The following is a 15,366-nucleotide window of genomic DNA, read 5'->3' on the forward strand; positions in this document are numbered from 1 at the left end:
GCCGATGATTTGTGTCCCCGCTCGTCTTCGGCAGCTGCTTTTATCATTGCTCTGCATGCCGACGGCCGTCCTTACTCCCTGCAATCTGTTCCCCGGCACTCATTGGCCCTGCAGAGCTCACAGCTGTGTGGTTCCCCTGCAACAATCCAGGCAGCTCAGGGCCTTCCCAGGCTGCAGAGTCCACAAAGTTCCATTCTCTGTGGGTTGCCTTTCACCTCCCAACGCAGAAGTGAGCAGCGCGCTCACGTGGTGCCAGCAGTGAGCAGAACAGAGTGCCTTCTGCAGGCAGAGCCCTGCTGGTTTAACTCCCAGCAGAGCTGCAAAGGGCTCCTCCTCTCATGGGGGGTTCTCCCATCCTCCCCCCCTGCGGAGTTCCATCCCATGGCCGATGCGGTGCTCTGCTTCCCACTGCAGGGCTGTGAATTTACAAACTGGGCAAGGTGGGAAAGGAGCGCTGGCGGTGAGGCAGGAGGGATTCGTTGTCACCAGCACAGCTCCGCTCACAGCATCCTCCTCCGGCTGCTTGGTGGCTGATGTGTTCCTCGTATTGCCCATGGGCAGATCCTTCCCACAGATACCCGCACTGCGTTTCAGCAGGGGGGTTTGCTGTTCTCCTTATCCCAGGCACAAGGGCCTTTGCAGCGCAGTGCTTCCCCTCGGGGAGCAGCAGCTCCTGGGGAAGGGCCCCGAGGTGGTGCTGAGGTGAAGGGCTGTTCCCCGCAGTCAGAGCTCATGGCTGGAGGTGTGCACACAGTGAAGGTGGGCTCTGCCCGCTGTTGCTGGGGTCCTCCATTTTAGTGCTGCATCGCTCCAAGCGGTGATTCCAGAGTTCTTAACAATCTGTGTCTGCTCCATGGAAAGGCCTGGGCTTTGCTAACCTGTAATTTCAGAAATGGTCCACAGATTTAAGCTGCAGTTTCAAGAATAAATTTCCCCGCGGGCTGATTGCTTTTGCAGCCTAAACCAGCATCAGAACGACACGGAGACCTTCACTTAAACTGTTTGAGCTACACAAGAAAAACAGGGCTGAGGAACAGAGCGCACGAGCATTAATTACAGCAGCACAGCTGTAATTACCCTGTTTGCTGAGACTTCTCCCTCCAGTTGTGTCAGCCGCTTTGAAACGCATGCGAACAGCAGCCCTCCTTCCTTCTGCTCTCTGAGTGGTGATCACAATTAGGTGTGATTTGTACTTACAGCTGCTATTAATAAATCCATTCCGTGAAAATTCGGTGCTTAATTCCTTCGGATTCAGCACGCTCACAAAGCTACTGAAGAACCTAATTGCCCGTGGCTGTAATTTCGCAGTAATTACGGAAGTATTGCTGCATGTATTCTTTCCAAATCAACCTAAATTCCCCTAAGTGAAAGGTCCCTGGCAGGAAATAAAGCAGTCCCCAGTGACCCCTCCCACAGCCACTCCTCACTGCATCTCCATGGCACATCACAGTGCACAGAAGTTGTTCCTTTGGTCATGGGAACAAGATGAGGTGGGGCAGACGTCCCTCCCACCCCCAATGTACTGAAAGAGGGGGATTTCTGGTGGGCTGCAGCCTCATTGTGGAGGACACACATCCAGAAAAAGGTGTCAGCAGAGGAGCTGGGTTGTGGGTCCTTTGGGAAAGGAGCAGCAAAGAGAGCCAGAGAGCTGGAGATGGGGCTGAGACAAAGCATGGCAAGGAAATGCATCTGCTCATCTCCTGTGCTACACTCAGAGCTGCCCGTGCCCCAGTGGGGACACACAGATGTCTGCAGCCCCGCTGGGAACCAGCAGCTGGGACACATGGAGCCTGAGAAATTCATTCCTGCCGCTGTGCAAATATTTCTGGTAATAAAAATAAACAAAGAGAGGGGAAGGACGTGCTTCTGTTCTACCATGCCTCCCAGCGGGGACTGCGAGGGAGCAGAGGACCAACGGAGACCCACGAGTGCTGCACAGCGCAGGCAAACCTGCAGGAAATGCACACGTTAAAATAAAGTTTTCCCCTTAAAACTTCCTCAGGGACCGTGCGGTGGCACAGCTGAGCGGTCTGAGTGCTGCTGAGCAGTGGCAGCACCGCACCCCATTGATGGGGCTCAGCTTCAGTGTGAGCTCAGAGCTGAGGAATTGGGTTCTGATATAAAAACCGCAGAGATCTCACCAGGATTTGATCTTGGGGTTCTTCTTCAGAGCCAGAAAGCACCAATTGCAGTAATGCAGCATCTCCAGAGAGCTCCAAAACTTTCCAAAAATCCGAGCACTGATATATTTAGCATCGCCTGCAGAAATAGCAAAGATGGTTTTGTTGCACGCAGCCAAGACGGGGAGAACATCCAGTTGGTGCACAAAGGCTGTAGCTGTTACTGCAGCATATGAAAAGAATCAGGGATGGCTGGAACGGAATGTGCGCACCGCGGGACACAAACATGGGCGCTGCTCCGGCCGCGTGTGCAGGGAGACACAGAAAAGGAGAAATAATGCGTAGGAAACACTGGCTGGCAAGTATGGGATCCGTGGCTGAGCTTACTGCTAGCACAGCCCTGTGCCAAACCCTGCACACAGTGCTCAACCGCCCCAACGCAGCCACACATCTCTGCTCCTGCAGTCCCAGATGGGGCGCCCAGCCCAGGGGGAGCACAGCAGGGGCTGCAGAAGGGATGGATGCCAAACGTGGGATGCTTCTGGTTTTACTGCGGCCAGCGCTCCCTTACTGCAGGCATAAAGAAGAAACACGCCGCACCCCAGTGGTAAATTGACATACTGTTTTTATTGCACAAATTTCCCCTAAAATCGGGAATGGTTATTATAATACAAGTGCACATCTTGAGAAATATGTACAAAAACAGAAGAGATAACAAGTATGTACATTTTACCCAGCATTTTACAAGTACCACCATCTAAATAATTTAGAGAAAGCAAAAAAATTGTCATAAAACATCTATAGTAACTAACAGAGAAAACATAGGCAAGGGGTAAAATCCGTTCTTTTAAATATTTTTTGTTCTTAGCAGCCCCGTGTTTGCCAACTGCAACACAAAGAAATGTGCTAATCCGCGTGCCTAGAACACTTAGTTTTCAGCCCGAAAATTAAGACATGTTAATGGAGATCGGTAGTAGTGGAGAAAAAGAACCCAAACACATTAGTTTTCTATTCACATGAAACAGTTGTGGCGTAATTTTAAGTTCCAGTGCTCCAGTCCTGTACAGTTCCCTTTTTGCACTGTTGCAGGTGGACGTACCGCGCTCTGCTCGTACCTGGGAGCCTCCAACCCCCACAGTTCACCGAGAGATGGGGAAAAGGAGAGCACGCATTGCACTCTGAGCACATCCCCGAGGCTGCCGGGATCTCGGTGCCCCCTCGCTGTGCTGGGTCAGAGCGCAGAGCCAAAGCTCAGCTGCTGAGCTCCAGCCTGCATCTCATTGCAAATGTGTTGACACAACCGGGCCCCGACGTCGTGTGCTCCATCCAGAAGCCAGATGTGATGCAGTTGTGTGGCGAAGGGAGGACATGGACAGGACGGGAGAAATGTATCCTCGGATCACACAACAAACACGAGTTTCTTCCCTGCAGCAGTCAGCACTGGATTTTATATACAAAGGAGCTTCAGGTGACACTGCCTGGATCCGAGGTGGGGTTACGGACTCATGTAGGCTCAGTCCTACATGGAAACTCAGGGGATGCCCTGAGTTCCAGGGCTCATCCCTGGAACGGAGCCCTCAGCTGCAGGCTTTAAATGCTGCTGAACAACAGCCTGGGTGAAGCCTGGCCCCAGCAGAGGAAGGAAGGAGAGTTTTGACATTGACAGCAGTGGGGCAAGGATCTCTCCTATTGTTTTCAAGTTTATAATAGATTGTATTTAAAATAACTCTGCAAACAACAATAGAAGGCGTGCTATACTATTGAAAATATGATTACAGAATGATATATTTATAGAACTGTTTATGCAGCTTAGTGACCGAGCGAACACATACCTCCTACTTCTGTGAGTAATCCATGAATCCCAATATACTGAATGTAATCAGTGGAAACAGAACCTAAAATCAGCGACGTTAATTGGCTGCTAGGACAAATAAGCAAAGAAAAGGCTAAATGAAGTGTCCAGTTAAACTGAGGTAGTAGAGCCTTTGAAAACATAATCCACCTACCACTGTATATTTACATTACTTACACCAGACTGGTTCCATCAGCTATTCTTACAACTATTGTATATACAATGACAAAACAGTGATGGCTGAGTCAAGGAGAAATGCTGAGAATAAAATAAACAACATTTCCTGCTGGTAATTACACAAGTGAGTAGAAAAGGGATTAGAGCCATCTGCATCGAGGGGATACTCTGTCCAAAAATGATTTGGGTTTTTCTATACTATGGTGTAATCAATGTTCATTTTTTATAGAACGGTTTTAAAAAATATATCAATTAGTTACCTGAGCAATGAAGGGTAATAGTCTGTTCACTTTCTTCCCAATGCTTTGGTTCAGTGACTTCCAGCTCATTATTTCAATAGCTGACTGACTGCTGTAAAAAGAGTCGGAGTTGCAAGAACATCATAGGCCATTACAGACCATACAAAAGTCAGAGGTAATAGTCGTGGTGCTCTGGGGCCTGTGGGGAAACTTCAGCCTCTCTCTTTTTTTTTTTCCTTTGTAAGATTTTGATTATGTTGTCAAAAAAAAGCATTACTGAATACAAAGCAACATTTAAACATTATAAACATGTAATACTGGTTACAACATCCAGTCAAGAGAGAATCCCCCCGCAGGTGCCTGGTGGCCCTTTCCTACCTCCCCCTCCCTGTCCCCATACATCCCCACCGTTTCCTCTCCCCAGGAGAATGATCATAAATAAATGTTGGAGCTGAGTGCCATTAATGAGCTTTTTACAAAACAAACCAACCCTCCACCCTTTGTTCTTCCTCAGGGAAGCATCCAGAATTCGACTATTACATGAAAAAGTAGAAGTTGTTTACAAATCGTCGCAGCTTGAGAATGAGAGATCTGGGTCTGAGGGGAGCTGCTGCCTTTGCTTTTTAAGTTTGTAATTGGCAATAGCATCAAATATTACTGAAAGCAGTTCTTCCTTGGGTTCCCCAGGATAAATTACAGTGAGTCATTGTGGCAGAAACTGGTTAAAAATGCACATTTTCAGCTTTCGCCAAAATCTTCACTTTTCTGCAGCTGAAAACTTGGGCTTCCTCATTTTCCTGTTTTCCTTTCTTTATCCTTTTTTTTTTTCTAAATAAAAGATCAAGTGGGAGAGGAAAATCCTCCATTGGTTTGCATAATGTGCAGTCATATATCATAGAATTGCTGAGGTTGGAAAAGGCCTCCGAGACCATCCAGTCCAACCATCCACCCAACATGGAGATGCTGCGGCTCCGGGAGTGGCTGCAAAGAGAAAGCAGCCAGAACAAGTTGTCTTCCACTTTGTTTTCAAGGGGAAAAAGAAAAGGAAACGTCTTTGCTCTCTCTGGCATTTTAGAGCAGTATCTGGGCGACGTATGGAGAGTGAGTGCTCGCTACAGCTGCCAGCAAAGGGAGGTCGCTGGATTCAATCCTGAAAGGAAGAAGAGTCACATTTAATCCAGAGCCGGGCTGAACATGTGCATTGTAAGTGCAGCGCCGGCTCAAGGCGCAGTGTTTGTACTTGGGCTGTGAGTGCGTACAGCTCAGAGCAGCAGAACATTGCTCAAGTAACAGGAAAGGCACTGCCCTTCTCTCCCAGCGCGGTGCTGCCAGCTGGGTTACAAACTCCAGCCACCAGCCTGCTTTTAACACCCCCTCCAACCGTGTCTGCTCAGGCTGACTGTGACAGCTCTGCACCACCAACACCTCGCACAGGGGCAGCAAAATGGGGCACTGCAGATGGGGGGAGGAAAACAGCAGATCTCCTCCTACCCTCCGAGCGCGGCTGGGCAGCCAGGGACAGGAACAGAGCACCAGACTCAGCCGTGTCTGCAGCTACCAGGGGGCTGTGGCACAGCTGCTCTCTGCCCCAGCTCCACACGTGCTGTGTGTGCCTTCCTGCTCACCCCGTTCCCTGCACAGACATTCAGAGCCCTCCTGTGAACACCCCTTACATAGCTGCTCAGCTGTGCCCCATGCACAGAGAGGCACAACGTGCCCTGCGTGACACCGAGTCCATTTGCTGCCCGTAGGGAAAGTCAGCCTGGAGGGCTCAGGTGCTCTCACTGCGTGGTGATGTCAAACCAACTAAGGCAGGACAAGCTGTGAGGTGCTGAGCCCATCGTGGGGGGCCAAGGAGAAGCCTGCAGTCATGGCTGATTTGTGCCACTGCTCCAAGGCAGTCTGTGACCATACCCCAGCACAACGCCCAGCTCCTTGACGTGAACTCTCATCTGGCCCTTGAGATATTCAGACAGCATCTTGCTTTTGAAATAGAGCTCCTGCAGCCGATCCTCCAGGTGCATGACACACTAGAAAGCAATGAAACATCATGTGAGGGATAGGGCAGCACTGCAGCCAAACCATACTAAACCAGTCTTAAAGTAGAACAGCACAGTACTGTTCTCATGTCATGCCAATACCAGTAATTAGTAAGATACTGGCAAATTTTAATTTACCAGCAAGGCTTCTGCTTTTGAGTAGATGTTTCTGATGCATTTTAAATCAGAATTAATGTGACAACTGTATTGGTTGCAGAGCAGTGTTTAAACGGACATGTTGAACAACTGCATCAGGAGATACACTGATGAGCCAAACTGTGACTACAGAGAAGTAAACTAGGCAGGAATTTATGGCATCATTAGCCTATGAAGTGAAAGGATGTTTTAAAATCATTGTCCCCTTGATGTTCATTCATACTTACAAAGTTTGGAGATAGATTATGCTTGTAAAGCTGAAGAGTGGAATGAAGCAGGTTAGAGACGAGACTGGAGACCAATACTTCTTTGCCCAGCTTGTTATCAATCATCCGCCTCTGGCTGCTGGCCACCTGCACTGTCCATTTGTCTGTGTCTGCAATAATGCAGACAGCTTCTGCGATCGGTTCATCCAGAACGGGATGCTGCAAACAGAAAACAAATAGCAGAACTCTGAGCACAACACAACGATGGCCTTCCAACAAAGCGGGGCGAGCTGGGCAGCATCTCAGCCCCCACCTCCTCCAAAACACGGGAACGTGTGCTCAGAATTGCTTTCCTTCTGCTAAAAGCAGAGCTGCAATGTAAGTGAGAAGTCCTAGCACAGTCATCATTAATTAAATATTTCCTTCCAGGTTTAAACTGTCGCACCAGCTGACGACTTTGATATTTAATATAAAGAGCTCTGAATAATGAATAAAACAAATACTTAAAGTGCGTTTTAAACCCTTAAAACTGGAAGCATCAACAGCCCCACTGGCTTTTGGACATCCCGTGTTGCCCGTGTGCTTCCAGGGCAGGGCCAGCAGAGGGAGCGAGCTCCAAAGCGCTGGGCTCCGCTCTGCAGCCCCCGAGGTTTCTAACAGGGTGCGATTGGAAGCCCAGAACGTATTTCAGGCTGAGCTGCTGGGAGGCACCTCCTTCCGAACAGCTGATCGTTAGGCTGGGAGCTGTGGGAGAACTGGACCTTTCAGAGCACGCCAGGGAGGCTCTCAGGAAATGCTCACTAAAGCACTGTGCTGTCACCACACCTCGTGGTCATGGCTGGTTTCCCAATCATCTGATGGCTGCTAGAAGGGGGTGCAGGAAATAACACTTCTCAGCCACGTTCTCGTTCGTGTAGGGATGGGTTCTATGCAGAAGAGATGCACAGCAACCCGACTTCTGTCTCGTTCAACATCACTGCACTCTGTGGGCACACAACCAGCAGCAGGCTGCAGTGTCTACGAGGCTGATTTCTCAGAGCCCCATCTTCCCAAGGGCACACTGCTCTCAGAAGCTTCAGTTTTTGTGCTCCAGATCTGCAGGGAAATATCTGTGCTTAATTGAGAGAGGAGAAAGAAATGATAACCTGAGACCAGGGAAAGCTGAAGAGAGCTGTGACAGCAAATGCTTCCAGTTCCTGAAGATCTGCAGGTTTGAAAACATTTACCTCTCCCCACTGTGACAAATACATTTACCAAATATAGCTTAATTACCTGCACAGCATGAGACAGATCTGACACCAAACAGTGTCTCAGCTTTTCATCGCTTCCTATTCCTTGCAGAACAAAGTCGGGGACGTAAGATGAGCAGTAGCCTCCTAGTAAGGATCGTCCAAAATTGGCAATACTGGGCTGGACAGAGTTCACTTCAACTAGTTTTGACCTGCAAGAAAGGTGTATCAGAGAGATGTGCAACAGAAAACACCAAATTCAGTTTACAAAGAGGCTGCAGCCTCACATTTCTCATGTCTATTCTCACTTCCATTTAAGTGCTTTCTATAAAAAAATAAACAGTTTAAAGTCAGCTTTTGCAGTCAGCCCATTGTGGAAAAAAAAGGATATGAGCCAAGATCACAATGCACAATTAATATTTTTTTCCAGACCACTGATCTCTCCATATTCTTTTACAACCAGGGAGCTCCAGAGACACTTTTCCAATCACCGGTGCCAAGTTAGCCTACATTCCTCCAAACATGTGACATGAGAAGAGGCTGCATCTTTTCTGGGCTTTCTTACAGCTGAATGGTACTTACCCAGGAAAAGGAATCTCATATTCTTCTGCCCAGTCTTCTTGCTCTCCTCCATAGTAGTTACTGCTTGGTCTGGTTAGCTCGTGACCTGTATCCTCGCTTTCACTGTCACCCAGGGCGCTGTCTGAGCTCTCATTTCTTGGAATGTCCCAATCAATTCCCGGGGCCACCTTTTTCTCTGTGTTTTCTCTGTCCCCATGGGGGACACGAATAGAGATTTTCTCTCTTTGGTCCTGCTCAGCAAAGCAGTTTTTGTAGGTCTCCTGTCGAACAGAGTCCATAAATTTACAGAATTCGCTAGGTGGTTTGCTAGTCTTTGTACACAGCTTTTTAGAAAACTCTAAACTGCTGTTGTGAGTGAGAAGCTCTGCAGCTGCTTGCCCTGGAAGATCATCCATAGTCCGGGTTTCAACCGAGCCATCCTCAGTAAAATTGTCATCAAACAGACTCATGCTCTCAGCGTTGTATGCATTTGGATTCCAGCTCTGATGCTCACTAGCAACTTGAGGAAAGGGTTCAGCTGTCCCACAGTCTCTATTTTGGTCCTCAACAGTTTGTTTAGCTTCACAGTTCTGATCAGCAGACACTCCTTCCTCCGCTGCCGGCGGGCTGTGGTGCCTGGCAATTTGTTCCACGACTGCCTGGCTTCTGAGCTCGATGTCTGAGTCAGGTGACATGGAGTCTCCGATGAGGAAAGTCACCTTTGTCTGAGCTTCAGCAGCACTGCAAGGAAATGCATCACAGAAGAGCTTATCTGGAGGCTTCTTCTCCACAGCTATACCGGGTGACCTCGTCGCACCCATCGCCTGGCTGCCCGCTTCCAGCACGTCTTCATTCCTCCATATGCTTGCTGTTGCTTCCAAACCAGATTCTGCCAACACACGTTTTTCTGGTGACCCTGTGCACACCACGCTCTCTAGTTTAGTGTCCTGGCAGGTTCTCAGTTGGTGACCATCAGCAGCATCTTCCTGACCATCATCAGGAACAATAGTTCTGCTCTCATCCGAAGAAGTTTCCAGCTCCACCTTAGGAGTGTTTTGTGCGTCTTCTCTCTCTTGCTGTGAAACATCTTCTATGTTTTGTGCAAGAGAAATTGGGCATTTGCAGTTTTTACAGCTACAGTTAGGAGTTCTCATTTCCTCAGACTCCTTTGGTAGCAAGTTACCCCTGTTCTTGTGCATTGTGACAAGCACATACTCTGATTCTTCTACTTCTCCTTTCTCCAGCGTGGTTGTTATAACAGTTCCAGGCATGACTATGGCTTCATCTTCCCCATTTTCTAGCAGATGTGTCTCCTGAAGTTCTGAGCATCTGATGAAGTAAGTGAGGAAATAAAGCAGCCTCTGTACCAGATCGTGCCTTTTGCCAACCACAACTGTTTTGGCTAATCTCACAGGTGATCCAATAGCCCCATACAAGTCACCTGGAACAGGAAATAAAAGATGATTATTTTGCATCTTTAAAAAAAACTCATCTTCTAAAAGACAGCTGTTGTGGCCATCTCTCAAAGGCAAAGCCCACAGCAGAAAATTACTGAAGTAGAAGAGCGAGGTCAGCTAAGCTGTTATTCTGTTTTCAATACAGAAGTTTCTAATGAAGCTGTTGGCATCAAAAGTAAGATGACACGCTGGTCAGGGGGACATCTGATCTCACATATTAGGGAGTATTTGCACCACCTCACTTCAGTCCCAAGCTCTGGACGCTGGTCCACGTTCCTTATATAGTCATGGGAGAGAGGAGGCATCTGCTCTGAATTACCCTGGATAGTCTGAACTTTTACCTACCAAAAGAAAGCCGTAAGGGGAGAGAAACCTATGCCAAGAATGTAGGCAAAAAGTGCCAGTGGCAGGTGCACAGCTGAAGCCAAGCTTCTCTTCCCTCCCCTCGAGCTCCCCTATGGGTCAGATGGGCAGCCTGGAAGACCAGGCTCCAGATTCACCTGTATTATTCTGGAGGTATGAGGGCACTCCATGGGTGCAGGGACAGGGGACACAGGATCGGAGAGGCACTGAAGGCCAGTGTAACAAGAGGGGATTCCTTGAGCCCATCAGCTCTGCCGTCAGGCTCCTTGCCAAGAACCTGGCCATCCCTGCCTGTTCTGGAATAGGAACTTCACAAAAGTTTCCCTTCCCCATCCAAGTGGAAGTTTGTGTGCAGAGCAGGACAACCTGACTAGAGAGCAAGAAGATCATCTTCTCTTCTCTACTCAGCAATTAAAGACAACACAACTCAATCAACTAGGCTTTGAGACCTTACCCAGGTCATGATTTCCTGTACTGTGTCACTCCTTTGCCCGTTGTGCTCATCATATGTCCATTTTTCATCAAAAGATGGATTTTTTTAGATTTGCTTTTTCTAGAATCAAACTTATTGATAGCAGCATCCCAAATAAATCAAAATGGAGTTTCTTTACAGAGACAGGACAAAAGAAGGAACAGAATCCTCCATCATCACCAGGGCAGGAGATCTGTCACAGATGACTTTTTGGCTGCCATTTTACAACTGATACTGCCTTAAGAAATTATAGCACATGAAAAAAAAAAAAAATACAGTGAATATCTCTGAGCCTGAAATACACACTTTTGTTTTGAGGAGAAAAAACACATCGTTTCAGCTTGGAGGGGGGAAGTAACACATCCATAAATACCACCAGTTGTACTCCTTCACACAGGTTAGAGGCGTTTGCCACGTACCAAGCTGTGCCCACAGGGGGTTGTATGGGTGAGTTTTGGCCAGCATGTCCACGCTCTGGGAAGAATGCTTTTCCAAGAAGATTCGTATAGGTGGCTGTCCATTGGGCATGACCGTAGGGACCCAGGCCAGGTGGTTAGTCAGCACTGCAGTCAGGAGAGCTGGTAAAAACCTGAAGGCAAAATGTACAACAGCATGTCAAACAGACAGCACTTCCACACTTTACGTGGATGTGGGTGGCTAACAAAGCAACGGAGGTCATTCCTTAGGTCCTCTCCTCCCACATGTGCAGAGCTTTTTTTTTTTAGAACACACATTTAAAATAAAATGAAATATTTTAAACTTGTGGCATCCCAGCTCCTCTGTTTGGTAATTATCAGACTTCCTATTTTGCAAGCTTTGTGTTGTAAAACATCTCAAAACGGTTTGACTTAGTTCTCTATAAGAAGAAGGTGGCCCTTTGTGTCCCTTGGGACACGACTGCTCCAAGGAGGCTACGGATGAGGAGGAAGAGGATGTTACTCACTGTCACACCTGTTCAATAGCTAGGTGCTGTGCTCCTTCATGTAACTATTACGCAGTTTAAGCACACACAGAAATGCCTCTGACACAAAGTTCTTCAATAGCAAGAGGGAGAAAGGCAGCCCAGCCACAAAGGCTGTGTTCTGCTGAAGCAGTTTTCACCAGCTCAGTAAGCAGGTAAGGCAGAAAAGCTTCCTGAGAAGTGCTCAGGGATTTCCTGCAGTGATGCAGTGCAGTTCCTGCCAGAGCTCCCTCTGTCTCTCCTAGGAGCAGTGCAGGAGCTCAGCCCAGGCTCTCTCGCACCGACAGATGGAGCTGGTGACTCTGCAGCCAGGGAAGGGAACCAGACAAACCTCCCTGAGCCCCAAATAATGCTGTTTGGATAGCTTCAACTGTCAGGATCCCTACGGGTTACATTTAGCCCTATTTCTTGAGCAGAGAGAGCCAAAAGAGGAAAGCAGACTTAAAAACAGATTGCAAAGATACAGAGCTTGCTTCTCCTCTGCCTTCCATCAGTGTAAATCTTACTACACTGAAAATAAAGCAAACAAGCTCAAACAAATTACCATTTAAATGTAAATAAGAAGTACAGGAGTCAGAATGACAGGGACTGGAAGAGGCCTTTCCCAGCAAATATCTTCCACTGCAGTAAGAACTGATTTTTGGCAAGCACATCTGAACCCCTCACAAACCTTATAGTCCACCTTGACAAGAGAAAGAGTACAAAACTGACCCCTGGCTGTGAGCTGAGGGAGAGGAGAGGTGGCAGAATGACAGCTGAGTGGCAAGGAGCAGCGCTGTCACCCCCCATACACCAGCACAGAGCTCACTGATGGGCTTCCAGCTCCAGCCCTGGTGTGTCTTTGTGCTCCTTTCAGCACAGTCAGGTTTAGCAGCAGTCTGTGGTCAGACAGAACCGCATGTGCTGGGTGCCAAACCTTGCTCACTGTGTGGCAGCTGATCTGGAAGGTGGACGTGTTACACGAGGTGTGTGTGCTCCTCACCCACCACACGCTCCCTATGGACGTGTTTCAGACATTTCACTTGTACCAGGATTTACAGGATCATGGGGAAGCAGCACTTAATGAGGTGCCACCTCATTGCATTTCTGGTTTCAAACAAGGCATTCATGAATAGTGTTTTCACAGAATTATAGGGGCTGGAAGGGACCTCTAGAGATCATCGAGTCCAGCCCGCCTGTAATGCAGGCCCCCTATAGCAGAACTGATCCCACTGACTCAGGCAATGCCTCTCCAATCTTTGCAGGCTGACTGCCTTTCTCACTTATTATTATGATGAAGATTTTAAAAAAATCAATTCAAACATCGGCATAAAACATGTACGTGTTTAAAAACTCAAATCCACCATACTGATTTTTTGCAGCATTTTCCATCAAGAAGGTGAATTCCTTCATGAAGCGGTGGCACAGTTGGTTCTTCTCCGGAGTCCCTGACATCATGGTAAGCCAGACGGGCTCCCCAATCCGTGGCATGGTGTACAGGTTGCAAATAGTCGTTCTGGAAAACAAACAAATATCAGAACATCAATGGGGAGTCAACTCTTTGAAAGGTAGATAATAGCAGGACAAGGGGAAATGGTTTCAAGTCGAAGGAGGGAAAGTTTAGGTTGGATGTCAGGGGGAAGTTCTTTACTATGAGAGTGGTGAGTGCTGGAACGGCTGTCCAGAGAGGCTGTGGATGCCCCATCCATCCCTGGAGGTGTTCAAGGCCAGGCTGGATGGGGTCCTGGGCCTGGTCTAGAATTAAATGTGGAGGTTGGTAGCCAAGTCAGTGGAAGGGGGGTTGGAGATTCATGATCTTTGAGGTGCCTTCCAACCCTGGCCATTCTGTGATTAAACAAAGCAAAGAAGGGCAGAGATCCCCACTCCAATCACCTATTGCAGCACTGAGGCTGTGCTGCTCTTTCTCCCAGCAGGAACCCCCACCCTGCAGAGCAGCCCTGCAGTACAGCTGTGTGTGGCTGAGCTCCCTTGAGCCCAGCAGCACTCACTGCCCTGCTCTGAATGGAGAGCAGTGAATGATTTTGTTGGGGTTATTTCCCTGCTTTCGCTGCATTTCATTCACAACTCGTAACTGCTCCATGGTTAATTTGTGACTAGAGCAGATTCATGTGTACTTGATTTATAGAAGTGCCCTGAGTTGCTCTTTGCTGTACCAAGTGGTGCATCCCCATGTGCTCACAGAGGGACCAGGTTATGCTTTAACTCAAGCACAGCATTTGAGCATCAGCTGCCTCCTGGCTTCAAGGTTTACAAATCTACCCACATACTTCTGACTCCACAGACAGCAGATGCATTCTCAGAACTTTGGCTTTGCAATAAAACACCAGACCGTAACCCCTCTGATTGCTGAACTCATCTAAACCAACTCAGTGTTTTAAAGGCAATGCCTACATGATGGCTGTCTGCAAACCGACACTTTCATCACACCAAAAAATTAAACCCGAAAAAAAGACTCACAAGGAAATGAGTGATCAGCTCAGGTTTCTCCCCACCTCACGCGCTGCTTTTTCCAGAAGCGGTGCCTTTGTTTCGCAAGACAAAGATTTACGTTACCCCAGCAATGCCCAGAAATGCCTCACATTAACACAGACCTGCGTCGGTCTGAGACTCACAGCAGTCCCAGGGCTGCTGAGCACATCAGGCAGGCACACACTCGGGCTGCAGCTGCCAAATTTTCAGTGGTTTCACATTTAAAGTGAAACTGTGCAGCAGAGCTGGCACCGGCCCCAGTGCATGGCGGCAGGAAGGGAGCAGCAGGGGTGAGGGTGGGAGGCTGCTGGAGTTCTCTGCCTTCTTCTGCCTTGTTTTTGCCTGCATCCAGGCCTGGGGCTCCCAGCAGAAGGACATGGAGCCGTGCCCAGAGGAAGGCCACAAGTGTTGCCCAGAGGTTGGAGCAGCTTTCCTGTAGGGACAGGCTGAGAGCCGGGGGTGTTGGGCCTAGAGAAGGAAAGGTGAGACCTCCCTGTAGCCTTCCCGTTCTTGAGGGGAGCTTATAACAGGAGGGGAGTGACTCTGCACGAGGGCAGATAGCTCACAGATGCTCACAGTACCCCTGGCCCAGCCGGGCGCTGCTCCCCATTGCCACTGCAGGCTGCTCTGCTGGGCACATGCGTGTGCAAGGGCAGCAGCAGAGCAGTGAGCTGGGGCTGGCAGTGGGGTCACGGGGAGGCAGCTTTGTGTTCACTGCCCATAGACCAGAATGGAGGTAAAGGAGGCCCAAATAAAGGGAGAGATCCCAAGTCCGTGAACTTAAGAACTGGATGAGTTTCAAAGCCCAAACCAAGCATCAAACCCCTCAGACACAGCTGACTGGAGATAAATGTGACGACAGCCTAAAATAAAGCTTATTTCTCCTTCTTATGCAAACTACCTGAGCCAAGCCTCCTGCAGCTAGCAGCTCCACCGCTTTGAAAAAGAGAAACTACTTCTAAACAGAACCCAACATATTAAAATATTTGTTTTCGTTGAAAAGATAGACCGAGTCTTGTGATTCGTTATTTACTATTCTGGTAACCCTGGCTGCATCTGCAGCCG

At 48.5% G+C, this 15,366-nt stretch overlaps 1 protein-coding gene across 3 annotated transcripts in view; it reads right to left on the bottom strand.

Moving 5' to 3' along the window:
* Positions 1-2,728: 2,728 nt before the first annotated feature.
* The window catches only part of FNIP1 (folliculin interacting protein 1), a 42,285-nt gene continuing 29,647 nt past the window's right edge, over positions 2,729-15,366 (bottom strand). For all 3 annotated transcript variants that reach the window (XM_031555744.1, XM_010719255.3, XM_031555745.1), the window contains 7 exons: positions 13,181-13,327; positions 11,291-11,460; positions 8,601-10,020; positions 8,062-8,230; positions 6,811-7,008; positions 6,303-6,418; positions 2,729-5,538 (listed from right to left, as the gene is read on the bottom strand). In XM_031555744.1, the coding sequence (XP_031411604.1) occupies positions 5,460-5,538; positions 6,303-6,418; positions 6,811-7,008; positions 8,062-8,230; positions 8,601-10,020; positions 11,291-11,460; positions 13,181-13,327 (2,299 nt within the window). In that variant the 3' untranslated portion in view covers positions 2,729-5,459. The remainder of the gene's footprint in view (positions 5,539-6,302; positions 6,419-6,810; positions 7,009-8,061; positions 8,231-8,600; positions 10,021-11,290; positions 11,461-13,180; positions 13,328-15,366) is intronic.

Source organism: Meleagris gallopavo, chromosome 15, assembly GCF_000146605.3.
Source record: "Meleagris gallopavo isolate NT-WF06-2002-E0010 breed Aviagen turkey brand Nicholas breeding stock chromosome 15, Turkey_5.1, whole genome shotgun sequence".
In the NCBI taxonomy this organism is placed as follows: domain Eukaryota; kingdom Metazoa; phylum Chordata; class Aves; order Galliformes; family Phasianidae; genus Meleagris; species Meleagris gallopavo.